Raw genomic sequence first — 16,827 nt, 5'->3', positions numbered from 1 at the left:
TTGATCTTTGCTCTTGTTTTCTTTGTTTCTGTTTCATTTATTTCTGCTCTGATCTTTATGATTTCTTTCCTTCTACTAACTTTGGGTGTTGCTTGTTCTTCTTTCTCTAGTTCCTTTAGGTGTAAGTTTATATTGTTTATTTGGGATTTTTCTTGTTTCTTGAGGTAGGCTTGTATTGCTATAAACTTCCCTCTTAGAACTGCTTTTGCTGCATCCCGTAGGTTTTGGATCGTTGTGTTTTCATTGTCATTTGTCTCTAGGTATTTTTTTATTTCCTTTTTGATTTCTTCAGTGATCTCTTGGTTATTTAGTAATGTATTGTTTAGCCTCCATGTCTTTGTGTTTTTTATGTTTTTATCCCTGTAATTTGTTTCTAAGCTCATAGCGGTGTGGTTGGAAAAGATGCTTGATATGATTTTAGTTTTCTTAAATTTACCAAGGCTTGATTTGTGACCCAGTATATGATTTATCCTGGAGAATGTTCTGTGCGCACTTGAGAAGAAAGTGTAGGACTTCCCTGGTGGCGCAGTGGTTAAGAATCTGCCTGCCAATGCAGAGGACACTGGTTTGAGCTCTGGTCTGGGAAGATCCCACATGCTGCAGAGCAACTAAACCAGTGTACCACAGCTATTGAGCCTGTGCTCTAGAGCTTACGAGCCAGAGCTACTGAGCCCATGTGCCACAACTAATGAACATGCGCACCTGGAGCCCATACTCCGCAACAAGAGAAGCCCCCACAATGAGAAGCCCCCGCTCACTGCAACTAGAGAAAGCCCATGCAGAGCAATAAAGAACCCAACACAGCTAAAAATAACTAAATAACTAAATAAATTTATTTATTAAAAAAAAACGAAAGCCTTAAAGAAATTTAAAAAAAAAGTGTAATCTGCTGTTTTTGGATGGAATATCCTATAAATATCAATTAAATGTATCTGGTCTGTTGTGTCATTTAAAGCTTGTGTTTCCTTATTAATTTTATGTGTGGATGATCTGTTCATTGGTGTAAGTGAGGTGTTAAAGTCCCCCACTATTATTGTGTTACTGTTGATTTCATCTTTCATAGCTGTTAGCAGTTGCCTTATGTATTGAAGTGCTCCTATGTTGGGTGCATATATATTTATAATTGTTATATCTTCTTCTTGGATTGATCCCTTGATCATTATGTAGTGTTCTTCCTTGTCTCTTGTAACATTCTTTATTTTAAAGTCTATTTTATCTGATATGAGTATTGCTGCTCCAGCTCTCTTTTGATTTACATTTGCATGGAATATCTTTTTCCATCCCCTCGCTTTCAGTCTTTATGTGTCCCTAGGTCTGAAGTGGGTCTCTTGCAGACAGCATATATATGGGTCTTGTTTTTGTATCCATTCAGCAAGCCTGTGTCTTTTGGTTGTAGCATTTAATCCATTCACATTTAAGGTAATTATTGATATATATGTTCCTATTACCATTTTCTTTTTTTAAAAAAATGGTATTTTATTTATTTATTTAATTTATTTTTGGCTACTTTGGGTCTTCGTTGCGGCGCACGGGCTTTCTCTAGTTGCAGCAAGCGGGGACTACTCTTCGTTGCAAAGCACGGGCTCTAGGTGTGTGGGCTCAGTAGTTGTGGTTTGTGGGCTCAGTAGTTGTGGTTTGTGGGCTCAGTAGTTGTGGCTCACGGGCTCTGTAGTTGTGGCTCATGGGCTCAGTAGTTGTGGCTTGCGGGTTCTAGAGCACAGGCTCAGTAGTTGTGGCACACGGGCCCAGGTGCTTCACAGCATGTGGGATCTTCCCGGACCAGGGCTCAAACCCGTGTCCCCTGCATTGGCAGGCGGATTCTTAACCACTGTGCCACCAGGGAAGCCCCTTACCATTTTCTTAATTGTTATGGGCTTATTTTTGTAGGTCCTTTTCTTCTCTTGTGTTTCTCACTTAGAGAAATTCCTTTAGCATTTGTTGTAGAGCTGGTTTGGTGGTGCTGAATTCTCTTAGCTTTTGCTTGTCTGTAAAGCTTTTGATTTCTCCGTCGAATCTGAATGAGATCCTTGCCAGGTAGAGTAATCGGTTGTAGGTTCTTCCCTTTCATCACTTTAAATATATCATCCCATTCCCTTCTGGCTTGTAGAGTTTCTGCTGAGAAATCAGCTGTTAACCTTATGGGAGTTCCCTTGTATGTTATTTGTCATTTTTCCCTTGTTGCTTTCAGTAATTTTTCTTTAATTTTTGTCAGTTTGATTACTATGTGTCTTGGCCTGTTTCTTCTTGGGTTTATCCTGCCTGGGACTCTCTGCGCTTCCTGGACTTGGGTGGCTATTTCCTTTCCCATGTTAGGGAAGTTTTAGACTATAATCTCTTAAAATATTTTCTCTGGTCCTCTCTCTTTCTCTTCTCCTTCCTGGACCCCTATAATGCGAATGTTGTTGCATTTAATGTTGTCCTAGAGGTCTCTTAGGCTGTCTTCATTTCTTTTCATTCTTTTTTCTTTATTCTGTTCTGTGGCAGTGAATTCCACCATTCTGTCTTCCAGGTCACTTATCCGTTCTTCTGCCTTAGTTATTCTGCTGTTGATTCCTTCTAGTGTATTTTTCATTTCAGTTATTGTAATGTTCATCTCTGTTGGTTTGTTCATTAATCCTTTTAGATCTTTCTTAAACATTTCTTGCATCTTCTCGATCTTTGCCTCCGTTCTTTTTCCAAGGTTCTGGATCATCTTCACTATCATTATTCTGAATTCATTTTCTGGAAAGTTGCCTAGCTCCACTTCATTTAGTTGTTTTTCTACGGTTTTATCTTGTTCCTTCATCTGGTACAGAGTCCTCTGGCTTTTCATTTTGTCTATCTGTGAATGTGGTTTTCCTTCTGTGCTACAACAAAGACCCAACACAGCCAAAAATAAAAGCAAATAAATCAAAAAATTAAAAATAAAATACATGAATAAAATAAAATAAAAAAGGGAAACTCAGGTGGAAGGCAAGAAGGGAAAGAACAACTAAAAAATATGGTTATTAGAAAACAAGGGAGATTAAATTAAGTCCAGCTATAACAGTAATTAGAATAACTATAGATGGGTTCAACTTGTTAAAAAGACAAGCTCTCTTGGGCTTCCCTGGTGGCGCAGTGGTTGAGAGTCCGCCTCTTGATGCAGGGGACACGGGTTCGTGCCCCGGCCCAGGAAGATCCCACATGCCGCGGAGCGGCTGGGCCCATGAGCCCGCAACGGGAGAAGGCCATAACAGTGAGAGGCCCGTGTACCGCCAAAAAAAAAAAAAAAAGACAAGCTCTCAAATCAGACTTTTTTTTTTTAAACCAGACCTGTTCAGTAGTACGTTGTCTGTCAGAGACGACACAGGATAAAATTGAGGGAATGGGAAAGTACATCAAGTGAGTATGTCATCCAGGGAAAGACAATGATTGGCTTAATCCTTTTTTTTTTCACCCACTTGTAGAATCAATTTTACATATATCCTGACAGGAGAACAGCATAATGAAATTGTTTTCATTCAGCTCCTTTATTCACTAGTGAGAGCCACCTGGTAAACTCTGAGCATTTTCAGATGTTTTTTTCCTTCCTGTGAATTGCTCCAACCTCTGTGTTAGTGCTTCCAAGGTTCTGTATCGATCTGGCCCCATTTTTTCTGTTTCTCGAACTCTTTATTTTATTTTATAACTTTATTTATTTAATTTTGGCTTCATTGGGTCTTCGTTGTTACACACAGGCTTTCTCTAGTTGTGGTGAGTGGGGGCTACTCTTTGTTGCAGTGCAGGGGCTACACTTTGTTGTGGTGCACCAGCTTCGCATTGCGGTGGCTTCCCTTGTTGTGGAGCACAGGCATGTGGGCTTCAGTAGTTGTGGCACGCGAGCTCTAGAGCTCAGGCTCAGTATTTGTGGCGCACGGGCTTAGTTGCTCCATGGCATGTGAGATCTTCCTGGACCAGGGCTCGAACCCGCATCCCCTGCATTGGCACGCGGATTCTCAACCACTGAGCCACCAGGGAAGCCCCTCTCTAAAACTCTTTAATTCTCTCTAACTTTACTTGCCTGATGTCTATAAGGCCCAGTTAGCTGTGCACCACAGTCCCCTTTAAAGACTGCTTGCCCAGAGCTGGAAGAAGCCAGTGTTTCTGAAATAGAGATTTGAGTTGCATGCATATGAGGGTTAACACTGTTGGTGGAGAGGGAGATCACAGCTTAGGATGTTGTGAAAGCAGTGAGGATTCTGGCTAAGAGTTGATTGTTGTCTTAATGATAATGCCAGATGCTGGCCTCTGAATACCTGAGGTCAGAGGGTGGGCTTAAGGAGTGGACTCATCCTCAGAGTGGCATTTGGCCTGGAGAACATCTGAGAGGCAAGCAGAGAGCAACGGAGCACGGAGGGCAGGCATGAATATGTTACAGAGCCTCAGCCATAGGTCAGGGCATGTTTTCATTGTGATGATAATGACCGGACATGCCTAGGATCAGGAAATATCTCAGTAGAAAGGTGCCAGGAGACCAGAGGCTTAAGCAGAGTATCTTTTAGGAGCAGTGGGATCCTTATTTGGAGATGTAGCCTCTGTTTTCAGAAAGTTTGTTGCATGAGACTCGGTCACATTTGAGAGTGAGGTCTTGCTTCACGTCAGGCATTTCCTACCGTTGCCTACTTCCTGGCTTGCAGTGCCCTAGGGTGTGCTCTGAAGTTGCCTGGTGACAAGTGACCAATGCCCAAGCGTTTCTCAGATACAAGTCACTTCTGCACAGAGGTCTTGCTTTTTGATTTGTCTGTCAAAGGTAGAGTAAAAAAACAAACAAAAACTTTGTATTATATAAGTTTTCAAGCATATAAAAAATATCCTTATGTAATCAACGTTGGATTTCTTTTTGACCGAATTTACTCTAAACTACTGGCAGTATTTTCTAGAACATTGTAAACGAATGTCAAATAAAATTTTTCTTTTTTCTTTTCTTTTTTTTTTTTAATTAATTTATTTTTTTGGCCACTCCATGCGGCCTGCAGGATCCCAATTTGCTGACCAGGGATCAGACCCATGCCCTTGGCAGTGAAGGTGCAGAGTGCTAACCATTGGGCCACAGGAAATTCCCTGTTCTCTTTCATTTCAACCAGAATGTTGTTGTCTGTTTACGAAGTTGATAGGTCTTGGATATTTGTAGTGGCTTTATATGGATTTTTGCCCTTTTAAGTTCAGGGAATAAAATAAGTTACCAGTGAACAGTTACTAATAAGGGGAGTGTTAAGCCATGTGCATTGAGGTTCTGTATGTCAGAAATTTAATTTCACTATCTTGTAGTATCTCCAGACCTGAGATAACTGGGTCTGCCATATCAGACCAGTCTTGGGTAGTGACTTTCCTGCCTGCATAGGAGGCTGGGCATACTGGCATCACAGTGGACAGGCTTCAAGTGTATGCTTAAGTCACCTGTGTGGCAGAAGAGAGTGCCCTTGGCTCTGACAAGCCTTACTTAAGGAGCTGCCTGAGTTCTTGGACTCCTTTGCAGCCGAGATGAGGCTCAGTGAAGCAGATGCTCTTCAGGATTGGAGAAGGTGCGTTTCCTTATGGGTGGGTGAGAGGCTGGGGAGCCCTCTTTCCCCCTCCCTTGCTGTGACCACAGAATGTGAAGCAGAACTCAGTTCCTGACGCCCATTTAGGCCCCTGGATAGTTCCCTGACATCTGCCTACAGTGTGGGTACAGGATCACTCATCTTTGTTGCCACGTCCCACTGTCTTCTCAAGGGGAACCCTGGTTGACATCAGATCACATGAGGTTGGGCACTCTGCAGGGACAATGCATCTTAATTATATTCTGTATTCTAAAAATAACCCCAAATCTAGAAGGAAAATCACAGTTGTACATATTTGAAACAATGCAGACAACTCAGTTTCTTCTGCATGTGCCTATATGAATTTTAGTAGAAAATTTGATAAAATTGACATCAGGTTTTTTTGGGGGGAGCCGCACCATGCGGCATGTGGGATCTTAGTTCCACAACCAGGGATCGAACCCGTGCCGCCTGCAGTGGAAGCGTGGGGTCTTAACCACTGCACCGACAGGGAAGTCCCGTTTGATATCAATTTAAGATTTGGGGCAATTAGCCCTTGAATTAATTAGTGTGAAAGTAGGAATAAATCTAAAATAAGATGCTGTGAAAAATATTGAAACATGAGTTTGAAACAGAGGTTATTCACATTTGGTAAATTTAAGGAAACAAAAGGAATTTCCTCAAATAGCACAGTGAAACTAAATTGCCATTTTCCTATTCTGTTATACTTATAGCCACCTGTTTAATCTGGGTCAAGTACTTTGGAGGAAATTCATCTCTTATTACCATTTTTCTTTGTCTTTCACTGGTAACTGTTAAAATTTAGGGAAGCTTATCATTTGTAAATCAAACTAGGATGCCCTGAAGATCAACCTTGTGTTTTATCCTACTGAAAGATTTAGTATATGACCATGTGGATGAATGAGACATGAAGATCAATTAATTTCTTTACTCTCATTTAAATAAAATTTGTCTTGAATTAGCATGAAAATGGGCTTTTTGCAATTAATTTTAAATAACTGAGTACGGAGAACATTTATTTCTTGAGAAGAGACCTAAGGCATTAAGTAGGGCTTGCTTTTTGCAAAATATCAGTAGCATTGTTTCTGCTTCTCTCTCCCAGATCAAGCACTGCGCCTAGCAGAAATTTTACTACCTCTCCAACATCATCAGCAAGTCCCTATTCCTCAGTATCTGCCTCTCCCATTTCAAATGGTGATAGCACTAACACCTCTGGGATGCACAGTTCCGGTGTCAGCAGGGGGTAAGAGCAGGTCCTTTCACTTTGCTTCCTTCCCCGCTGAGTCCTTTCCCAGGCCGTACCTGGACAGCTCCTCTGCTGCTACACTAAGCATAGTGGGATGAGGGCTCCCCATGGGAACATGCTGCATGTGGTTTCTTGCTCCATTTCATACCCACAGTAAATTGTGCCTCCTAGTTCTGATGTACATTGCTTTTCTTCCTGCGAGCTGGTGTTTTCCCCACAGCCTGTCAGTTGGTGGTCATGGAGGTCACTGCATTTGTCTGTGAAGGAATGGGCTGGTTGTCTGGCAGAATAGCTACGCGGGGATGATTGTTGGCTGTGGGAGGACCCTGCCTGTTTCCCCTCCGCATGGCTGTGATCCTTTCTCCGAGTGTTTCAGGAGTACCTGCCATATAGCACAGACAGGGTGGAAGAGGAAGGTCAGGAGAGAGAGAGAGTGCCTGCACACTCAGGCACAGTCAAGACTGAGTGTGGCCTGGTGGGTGGCGGCAGGTGCAAGCTTTGATCTTGGTAACCAGTGTTCTTCCCCGAAGTCACCTGGCAGTTAGCCTTCTGGAGGGATACAAAATTAGCATTTACCAAAGCTGAGAGCAGAGGATTCAAACAGCATTTCTCCCCTTAAGGATGTGCTCACCACCCGTTGTCATGTCAAATCAAAACAGGGGGTTGGGGGGGCTGGAGGGCTGGGGAGGGGAGTAAAGAGACCTTGTCTCACGGGGTTATTATCAAGTGAGAATTCTAGAGGCCCCGACGGAGCCCCAAAAGGCATCCTGAGGGCATGTGAACAGCACTCACTTTTATTGCTGATGTGGGTTATGTTTTCCAGTGGATCTGGCTTCTCTGCTTCGTATAATTGTCAGGAGTCCCCATCAACTCACGTACAACCTGGGCTCTGTGGACTTGGAAACCTGGGAAACACCTGCTTCATGAACTCCGCCTTGCAGGTAGAGGGCAGAGCTGCCATCTCAATAACACTGTGTCTTCACAGTACTTGAGGCTCAGGTGGGAGTGGCCTCTAAGGTGTTGGGAGGATCTTCTCCCAGGGGTCCCTAACGACCCTTTGTTAGTACTTCAGGGATCCCTGCCAAGGCACGTCCCACTGGGTAGTACAGAATGGCCTCATCAGTGTTCCTGGCCTCAAAATGTCTTCTTAATCAGTTCTAGGTTTGATTTTACAGTAAAAGTATGTTGAATTTTGTTGACCATTGGGGAATGATCTCAGAAAGTACTGGAATACTTGCCTGGTTGGTCTCTAATGGAATGAGAACTCACAGCAGCTGGTACTAAGCCAAATTATTCCTGCTTGAAGTTGACCATCTTTTCACCAGTGAGCCATCTCACCTCATGCCCCTGCTTGGAGAAAATCCTAAAATCCTCCCTTTGAAACCTCATTTATTCATCCATCAAATATTTTTTGGGCACATACTATGTGATGGTACTGTTTTGGGCATGGGCTGGGGTTAGGGTCCAACTACAAAGTTAGGAGGGCACAGTCCTTAGTACTGCCTTCACTTCTGACACCAGCTGCAAATTTGGGGCTCCCGACACCCTCGGTTTTGTTAATTTGCTAGAAAGACTTGTAGACTCACTTAAAAGTAATTATACTCACAGTTATGGTATGTTATAGGGAAAGGATACAGATTTAACATTAGGCAAGGTTAAGAAGGGAGTAGGGCAGAGTCTAGGAGAGTTCTCAGTGCAGAGCTTCTGTTGCCCTCTTCCAGTGGAGTCAGGATGCTTTACTTTCCTGGCATTGATGTGTAACAGTAGGCATGGAGCATTGCCAGGTATGAAAACTCACTTGAGTTTTGGTGTCCAGAATTTTTATTGGGGCATTATTATATGGCATGACTGATTGGTTGCCCAGTGGTTAAAGAGAAAATTCTTGTGAATTGGTGAATGTATTCAAAGATTTAAGGCAGAAATACCAATCATGCCTATCTTCTTTCAGCACCCCAAATCATTTTACAAGGCAGGATACTCTGATACCAAAATATGACAAGGAATTTCTAAAGAAAATTTTAGACTATCGTATCTCATAACTGTAGACACAAATAATGTAGATAAAATTTTAGCAAATCAAAATCAATGATATCTAAATAAAAGTGGTAACACATAACAAGTAGGTGTGGTTTGTGCTAGGAAAACCAGGTTGGTTTAACACCTGAAAAATTAATCAGTCTTTTAACACAGTAACAGAATGAAGGAGAAAACCATGTGATCATCTCTATAGATGTAGGAAAACTCATTTGATAGAATCCAATACCCACCTTCATTTTTTAATTTAAGGAGTTAAAATTAGTATACACAGGTACAATATTATGTATTGTTTTTTCTAATTATCCTGGTTTTCCCCACCCAGAGTGTTTTGGCTCTAGTAAAGCATTTTGCCTTCGGCTTACTTATATTTTGTCTTCTCATGAAATAATGGAATGTCGCAGTCACTTCCAATGAAAAAAAATATCATCTTAAAATTATTATCTTCCACTGAATAGAAAATTACTGTGTGTCAGGCATTTGGGATATACAGCTTTTGCCCTCAGAGAGCTTGTCTCAGAAACAATTCTTAGGCAGTAAGTGTGAGCTCCCTCCAAAACAGTGTCCCTGGGAGGCTAGTCACAATGTGGCCACCAGCCGCTGGGAGGCTGTGCCTTACTGTTATGAGCCCTTCAGAGAATCTGCTGAGCACTTCATTTTGTTGGCGTGACCCTCACTGGTCGTTTAGAACTGGGTTTATCTTGTGTCTCTGTGTGCTCTCCAGAAGTGGTGTAAGCTGTGATCGTGTTCTCTTTCAGTGCTTAAGCAACACTGCACCACTGACCGACTACTTTCTCAAAGATGAGTATGAGGCTGAAATCAACAGGGACAACCCTCTGGGAATGAAAGGGGAAATTGCAGAGGCCTATGCAGAGCTCATTAAGCAGATGTGGTCTGGAAGGGATGCTCACGTGGCACCTCGCACGTTCAAAGTAGGTTGACGTATATACTTCCTTTTTCCTATTTTGGGGAGAGTGGTTTTGTGTTGTAATGAAGCATTCCTTTACTGCATTTTGGAATTAAGATGGGCTCCGAGACTAAAAGCACTACATGATCAGATCCTTCTTTTCTGTTCAGTCATTTAGCACACACTTAAGTGACTCAGCCCCCACCTCTGGGCCGAGGATACTTCAGATAATCATTTGTATTGTAAGCTGCTTGTTCAGAATGCTGTATTCTACAGTGGCATTCTTTTTTTTTTCTTTAAGTTTTTTTGATGTGGACCATGTTTAAAGTCTACTGAATTTGTTACAATATTGCTTCTGTTTTATGTTTTGGTTTTTTGGCTGCGAGGCATGTGGGATCTTAGCTCCCTGACCAGGATCGAACCCACACCGCCTACACTGGAAGGTGAAGTCTTAACCACTGGAGCATCAGGGAAGTCCCTACAGTGGCATTCTTTAAATGGTTGACACCCTAAGCCAGACCATAAAAATTCAGTCAAATTTCCAGTATCATCTGAAGGGTGCTCCCAGGTTCCCTGAGGCTGGAACGTATACCAACTGTGGTTTGAGTTGGGTCCCCTAAGTTAGGAATTGGGCTGACATTGTCGGATGTTGGTATGAGGGACAGTTCTCACTTGGGTCCCTCAGCTAGGAAGATGGGAAGATGGGTGAACTGCATTGGGCACTTGAAGCACCTCAACCTCCCATTGCCCTGAATGTTTTTTGCTGCTGAGGGGGAAGTGCCTTGCCTCCATGTGTTGAAATCTGGAAATCCTGTTTGGTTCAAGGAGCCTTCATGAAGCATCTGATTCACAGATGAAAAAAAATATAGCACCTAAGCTCAATGAGAAAATTAAAATCTTAGATTGTTTATTGAAATTGAATACAAATTCTTTTCATTCCCATGGTCACATTAATCCCTGGGAAATATATGCAAATTACTATTCCCAGAGTTTCTGTTTCTGAAGGTCTAGGGTGGAGCCTGAGAAGGTGCATTTCTGTCAAGCTCTCAGATGATGCTAATGGCACTAGTTGGGCACTGCACTCTGAGGATCAGTAGTGTAGAGCAATACAAGGCAGACACTTACTTAGGGCTAGGAGGGCTCTTATGTACAGTGCTCTTATTTAGGGCTAGGAGGATTCCTCTGGCTGATGCAGGTACCATTTGTAAACTTCTTAGGGAGACTCTGAACCAAAGAAGGTGGTTGGAGAGGGATTCGTGTCTGTACTTAGGAGATGTAGCTACTGAGGGAGTCACTCTTTACTCCTCTCTTAGGGTGGTGGCCCGGGTTCCAAGTCTGTAGTTGTCCTGGATTTCAGATCTTAGCCCTCTTCTCTCTGGTAGGAACTGCTGACCTTTAGGCCCTTGAGGAGTTAATCAGGCTACCTGGAGCAAGGGTGTTCTCCCTTACGGTACCAGCAGACTGCAAATTTATTTATTTAAAAAATAAATTTATTTAGTTATTTTACTTATTTTTGGCTGTGTTGAGTCTTTGTTGCTGCACGCGGGCTTTCTCTAGTTGTGGCGAGCGGGGGCTACTCTTCGTTGTGGTGCGTGGGCTTATTGCTGTGGCTTCTCTTGTTGCAGAGCATGGGCTCTAGGCGCACGGGCTTCAGTAGTTGTGGCACATGTGCTCAGTAGTTGTGGCTCTCGGGCTCTAGAGCACAGGCTCAGGAGTTGTGGCGCACGGGCTTAGTTGCTCTGCGGCATGTGGGATCTGCCTGGACAAGGGCTCGAAGCCCTGTCTCCTGCATTGGCAGGCGGATTCTTAACCACTGTGCCACCAGGGAAGCCCAAAGTTATTTTTGATGACAATTTCCTATCTGACTTCACTGGTTCTTTATAACTTACGCCTTCTGATGTGGTTGCTTTTGTTGTAGACTCAGGTGGGACGTTTTGCCCCTCAGTTTTCTGGCTACCAACAACAAGACTCTCAGGAGCTGTTAGCCTTTCTTCTAGATGGATTGCACGAAGATCTGAACCGAGTGAAGAAAAAACCGTACCTGGAGCTGAAGGATGCCAATGGGCGGCCAGATGCGGTATGATATTGAAGACTTTTGAAGAAAAGTATTCCAAAGAAGCTGCCTCCTATTGGGAGGTGCAAGGGCATTCTTCTGGTCTTGGAGTATTGATGCCAGGGCTCTGGTTGCCTCTCACTGTTGTTTGTGACGTGGACATGAGGTCTAATATGGAAATGTGTTGCACGTTACAAAGGGGCTAACTCTAGTTACCCCTGATGCTCCCTCTTGGGCTTCTTCAAGTTCGAGTCAGTTTGTTTAGTATAATTACATTGGTGAACCAGAGACTAGGGCACCCTGAAAACTGTAAAGTGCCTGTAGTGTGGGCCCTTGGGATTATTGAAATCCATTAAAATCCATCCATGATGATTAAAATAGTTTTTATTAATGTTATTAGAGCACTTACATTTTTTTGCCTTGATTTTCAGATCTATGAAGAGGGAATTTAGTATTTAAGCTACCTATCACATTGGGATGATCAATATGAATACTTCAAAGTAGCATTCACATCTTAAAGGAAAAACCATGAGCTAGCTGAACGATAGCATAAATTAAAAGCTCACTGAAGGGACTTTGGATCATTGGAAGCCCTATAGGAGCCAGTCCTTCCCCGGTCAGGTCCATGTGTCCACAGTGCTCTCAGTTTGTCTCTGTCCCGTAGATCCTGCATCAGCACTTTGTTAAGTGTAGGATTGGGCATGGAGCTGGCATGTGGAATGAGTTTGGTATGCTAAGAGCAGTCCTGGCCCTCACTGGCCTGGATCAAGTTCTTGGCTGCACAGACTGCCTCACAGTCTATTTCAGATTTTGCTGTGAATCATTCTGGATGCAGAGGCTAAGAACTGGGGGATGTTGAGAATGTCTTACTTATCCCCTTTGCTTTCTTCCAGGTTGTGGCAAAGGAAGCCTGGGAGAATCATAGGTTGAGGAATGACTCTGTGATTGTGGACACGTTCCATGGCCTCTTCAAATCTACCTTGGTTTGCCCAGAATGTGCTAAGGTTTCTGTGACCTTTGATCCATTTTGCTATCTAACTCTCCCACTGCCCTTGAAGAAAGATCGAGTTATGGAGATCTTCCTGGTTCCCGCTGACCCTCGCTGCAGACCTACCCAGGTAAGAGAAATCAGCACCCTCATGGTACCCCTCGTTGTGAGTGGCTATCAGACCCAGAGTGGGGCTGCTTCCATCTGTTGCAGCAGCAGCTCCATCAGCTGCCTCTGAAACCCCTTGGCACTTGCCTTGAGTGTGTGCCCTTGTCCTCCCTCAGATCTTTGTGTAATCCCATGTCATTCAGGCATATTGTGAAGGTTCTCTGGACTTCTCTGTCACCTTTTCCCCTATGCTCCATTCATTTGACTAAAGGAACCTGGCTGATCTGCTAAGAGATCCTTGAATCTGAATGTTAGGGGACTAGAAACAGTACTTCCCTTGGTTATGTTCACCCCTAAATCAGCTAGGAGAGCCTTGCCAGAACAAAAGACCAAATGAAAGGTGTGACAGGCCGGTCTTAGTGTCCAGCCCTGCTGATGGCTCACTGCATGCTTCTTCTGGCTTTATGACAAGGACTGGTTGGCAGTTTGTATAATTATAACATTTCTTTAAAGGAAGTAGTGAATGGCTCTGAAAAGTTAAGAAAAAAATAAAGCAATGTGTAGGAGGGAAAGAGATGGTCCAGCTTCTGTGGTGCTACCTGAATAGAGAGGCAGGTGTTGATGCAGAAGACTTGCCTATTTGCTCAGCTGGCCACCCATCTGGGCCCTGAGCTCACCACACACTGTTTCTGGTGGGGCACCTCTGCCCTCCGTGATGCCTGCTCCTCCCAACTCATCTCCCACCCTTTCCAGAGCACCCTTGTCACCTCTCCCATCTCTCCTTTGCAGTACCGTGTGATTGTGCCGCTGATGGGGGCTGTGTCTGACCTGTGTGAGGCTCTCTCCAGGCTGTCTGGCATTGCTGCGGAAAACGTAAGGCGAGCTGTTCAGTGGCATTCAGCCACTGGGGGCAGTTCATAGTCCTTTGGAGTTAAGTTTCAACCTTGTAGCCACTTTTGTGGGGTAGGTCTTATCAGCCAGCACACATGTGTTTATATCTGAATGCCTCAGACCTCCTGGCCCTTGTTCATTTTGCACACTGTGCCTGAGACTGTCCCTTCCAGCCCTGGGAACACTGTCTTTCCTCCACTGAGGACACACTAGCTATGGTCAGAGGGCCAGGACTGGGGATTTGCTCTCACTTTGCCTCCCCTTCCTACCTGACCTCATCTGTAATGTGAGAAGCTGGAAGTTCTTTCCTGTCCCAAACTCTGTAAGTCTGTGGAGTGACTTGATAGAAATCTTTATTTAAAAATAATTGCTGGGACTTCCCTGGTGGCACAGTGGTTAAGAATCCACCTGCCAATGCAGGGGACACGGATTCAATCCCTGGTCCAGGAAGATCCCACATGCCGCGGAGCAACTAAGCCTGTGTGCCACAACTACTGAGCCTTCGCTCCAGAGCCGGCGAGCCACAACTACAGAGCCCGCATGCCACTACTGAAGCCCGCACCTAGAGCTGGTGCTCCACAACAGGAGAAGCACGTGCACCACAACGAAGAGTAGCCCCCACTCGCCACAACTAGAGAAAGCCCACACGCAGCAACGAATCCCCAACGCAGTCAATAAATAAATAAATTTATTTAAAAATAAAATAGAAAAATAAAAACAATTGCTCACGCTGGCCTTTCTGCTGAGCGTGGCGCTGTGTGAAGGTGGGGAAAGTGAAGACCTCTTGCTGCCCGAGGATCCATCCTCCTGGATGCCCCCAGCCCCTCCCTTGTCCCAGCCCTGGTCAGTGCCCTTCTCCTCCCCACTTCCCTTGCACCCCTGCTGGTTTCAGGTGGTAGGTCTTGGTGGTTGGGGTTTGGTCTTTTCTGCTATGTGCTGAGGATGACTTGGGGAATTCCGGCCCCAGGGAACACCCCAGAGGATTCTGGATTACTGCTAGTCTCTGGTCAGCACTCACTCCCCACCATTCCTGCCGCTGGAGGGCAAATCCTGTCATAAACCTTGGGACAGATACAACATGTTTTCTGGTGGCGACAGCCATGCTGCTCCCCTTTGGCCCTTGGCCCCTGAGCTCTGGGGCTGGTTGCATCGTGATCTCTCAGGGGGCAGCACTTACATTTTCATTTGTGCCTGGGTTATTAAGTAGGTGTACTCTTTTTTTTAAAATATTTATTTATTTGGCTGCGCCAGGTCTTAGTTGCAGCACGCGGGATCTTCGTCGCAGCACGCAGCATCCTTTTAGTTGCGGCATGTGGGATCTTTAGTTGCGGCATGTGGTGGGTGTACTCTTATCCATCCTGTAATCTTTCTGTTACTGTTGATTCTTAGATGGTGGTCACAGATGTGTATAATCACCGGTTCCACAAAATTTTCCAAATGGATGAAGGTTTAAACCACATCATGCCTCGGGATGACATTTTCGTGTGAGTACTCAGTGGTTTCTGCTGCAGGGTCAAAGGAAACATTCTAGAGGCTTTGCCAGTGTCTGTCAGTGTCTCCAGAGCAGAAGATCTGGCAGTTGGTGCTCATGTGGATTTGCCCCAACCCCTGGGTGCAAGAGGTGGATGTTCAGGGAATTTTGGGTAGCCATCAGTGCTAAGCGCCTACTGGCACTTCAGAGCTAGACATTCCAGATAACTCTCCTCAGCATGAACAAGGCTTTTGTCAACAGTTGCTACCTGTTAAGAAGGCCTGTTCAGCGGTTCTGCAGATGGTCCTGCTATCAGAAATGCTTTTCTCAAGAAGAGTCACAGCTTTGTGAGGGGCCACGGGAAGATGGAAGAAGGGACTCAGTACAGGGAGGGTCTCGTCCTTTCTCCCAGCCACAGGTAGTGGCGTCTCAGGCAGGTTCCATCCCAGATGACAGGGAAGGTTGATTTAAGCAGCCTTTTCCAGCGCTAACATCTGCAAGCTCTGAGACTCATCCCTGTGGGGACAGTACACTCCAACTGCAGCTCGTCTCCTCGGCCCCTCCCAAATCCTCTTGCTTCAAGGCTGCTTTGTGTGATTGTGTGTGTGTCCCTCTTCCAGGTTGGGGTGGGGTGGGGTGGGGTGGAGTGTGAGCTTGCCTGAGCTCCCAGCAGCCGCCTGCTCAGGGAGGCTTGCGTGTGGAGCACACCCATGTTGTCCCTCCCTCATTCCCTCTCAGCCAGAAACTTGCCTCTGCCGAGAAATGTTTTTAGGATTTTGTTTTGGTTTTTGGTTTTGGCTGAGGAATGCAGTACACAAAGGAGGCATTTCCTTCCCTTTACATTTTTGTGGCCAATGACTTCTAGGTCACTCTAAAAGGAAGAATTCTTAACCACACCCAAGATCCTAGTTCTGTTCACACTTGCATAGGCTGCCTCCCCACTCTCAGCCATGTTCCCTTACTTTACTAATGGAGGGTGCCAAGGCATATGCTGGGCCACAGGGCTGGGACTGTCCACTTCATACCCCAAGACCTTAACACAGTCTCCCTCACTTCTGGAAACTAGTGCTCGCACATACCTGCGCTGAGAAGACCTGGGACATCACCTTGTGGGGAGGTTGGCAAACCACCAACGGAGGATTCTTCAGAGGGCTTGAGGGCCAGCCAGTTGGAAAGCAAATTGTTTTATGATGAATTGATAATTGTCTTATGAAAACACAATTGTAGCATCTAATACTTTTTGAGCATGTGACGTACTGTGCTACTGAGTTACTTAATCCTCACCACTACACTGGAAGGTGGATGATCCCATTGTCCACTGGATAAACAGACTTAGAAATTAAGGCACTTGACCTGGTTACAGCAGCCAGAAAGTGACAATGATGGATCTGGAACCTGGGCGAGCCTCACTCCAAGGCTTGGTTCTTGACCATTATGCTGGACACCAGGATCCTTACCCTAGAGCATACCTTGGACGTTTTTGTGAGTTTTTCTTTGAACTCTTTCTGCATATACTATAGTTAGGACTGTTTGCCAGCCATGTGGGGAGAGAGAGAGAGAGAGAGAGAGAGAGAGAGAGAGAGAGAGAG

General features: G+C 44.7%; 1 protein-coding gene across 12 annotated transcripts in view; it reads left to right on the top strand.

Annotated features, from left to right (window-relative positions):
• Window positions 1-16,827, top strand: part of USP4 (ubiquitin specific peptidase 4) — a 50,204-nt gene that overhangs the window by 19,439 nt on the left and 13,938 nt on the right. For 7 of the 12 annotated variants that reach the window (XM_027098636.1, XM_027098634.1, XM_027098639.1 and 4 more), the window contains 7 exons: window positions 6,643-6,783; window positions 7,610-7,727; window positions 9,579-9,752; window positions 11,646-11,804; window positions 12,674-12,898; window positions 13,666-13,749; window positions 15,157-15,251. In XM_027098636.1, coding sequence (XP_026954437.1) covers window positions 6,643-6,783; window positions 7,610-7,727; window positions 9,579-9,752; window positions 11,646-11,804; window positions 12,674-12,898; window positions 13,666-13,749; window positions 15,157-15,251 — 996 coding nt within the window. Of the gene's footprint in view, window positions 1-6,642; window positions 6,784-7,609; window positions 7,728-9,578; window positions 9,753-11,645; window positions 11,805-12,673; window positions 12,899-13,665; window positions 13,750-15,156; window positions 15,252-16,827 lie in introns of those variants that run through there. The other 5 variants (XM_027098635.1, XM_027098643.1, XM_027098648.1 and 2 more) reach the window with 5 other exon arrangements.

The sequence above is a fragment of the Aethalodelphis obliquidens genome, unplaced genomic scaffold, assembly GCF_003676395.1.
Source record: "Aethalodelphis obliquidens isolate GAN/ISIS:26980383/991018 unplaced genomic scaffold, ASM367639v1 scaffold125, whole genome shotgun sequence".
NCBI classification, from domain to species: domain Eukaryota; kingdom Metazoa; phylum Chordata; class Mammalia; order Artiodactyla; family Delphinidae; genus Aethalodelphis; species Aethalodelphis obliquidens.
This window is presented reverse-complemented; position numbering and strand designations above follow the sequence as displayed.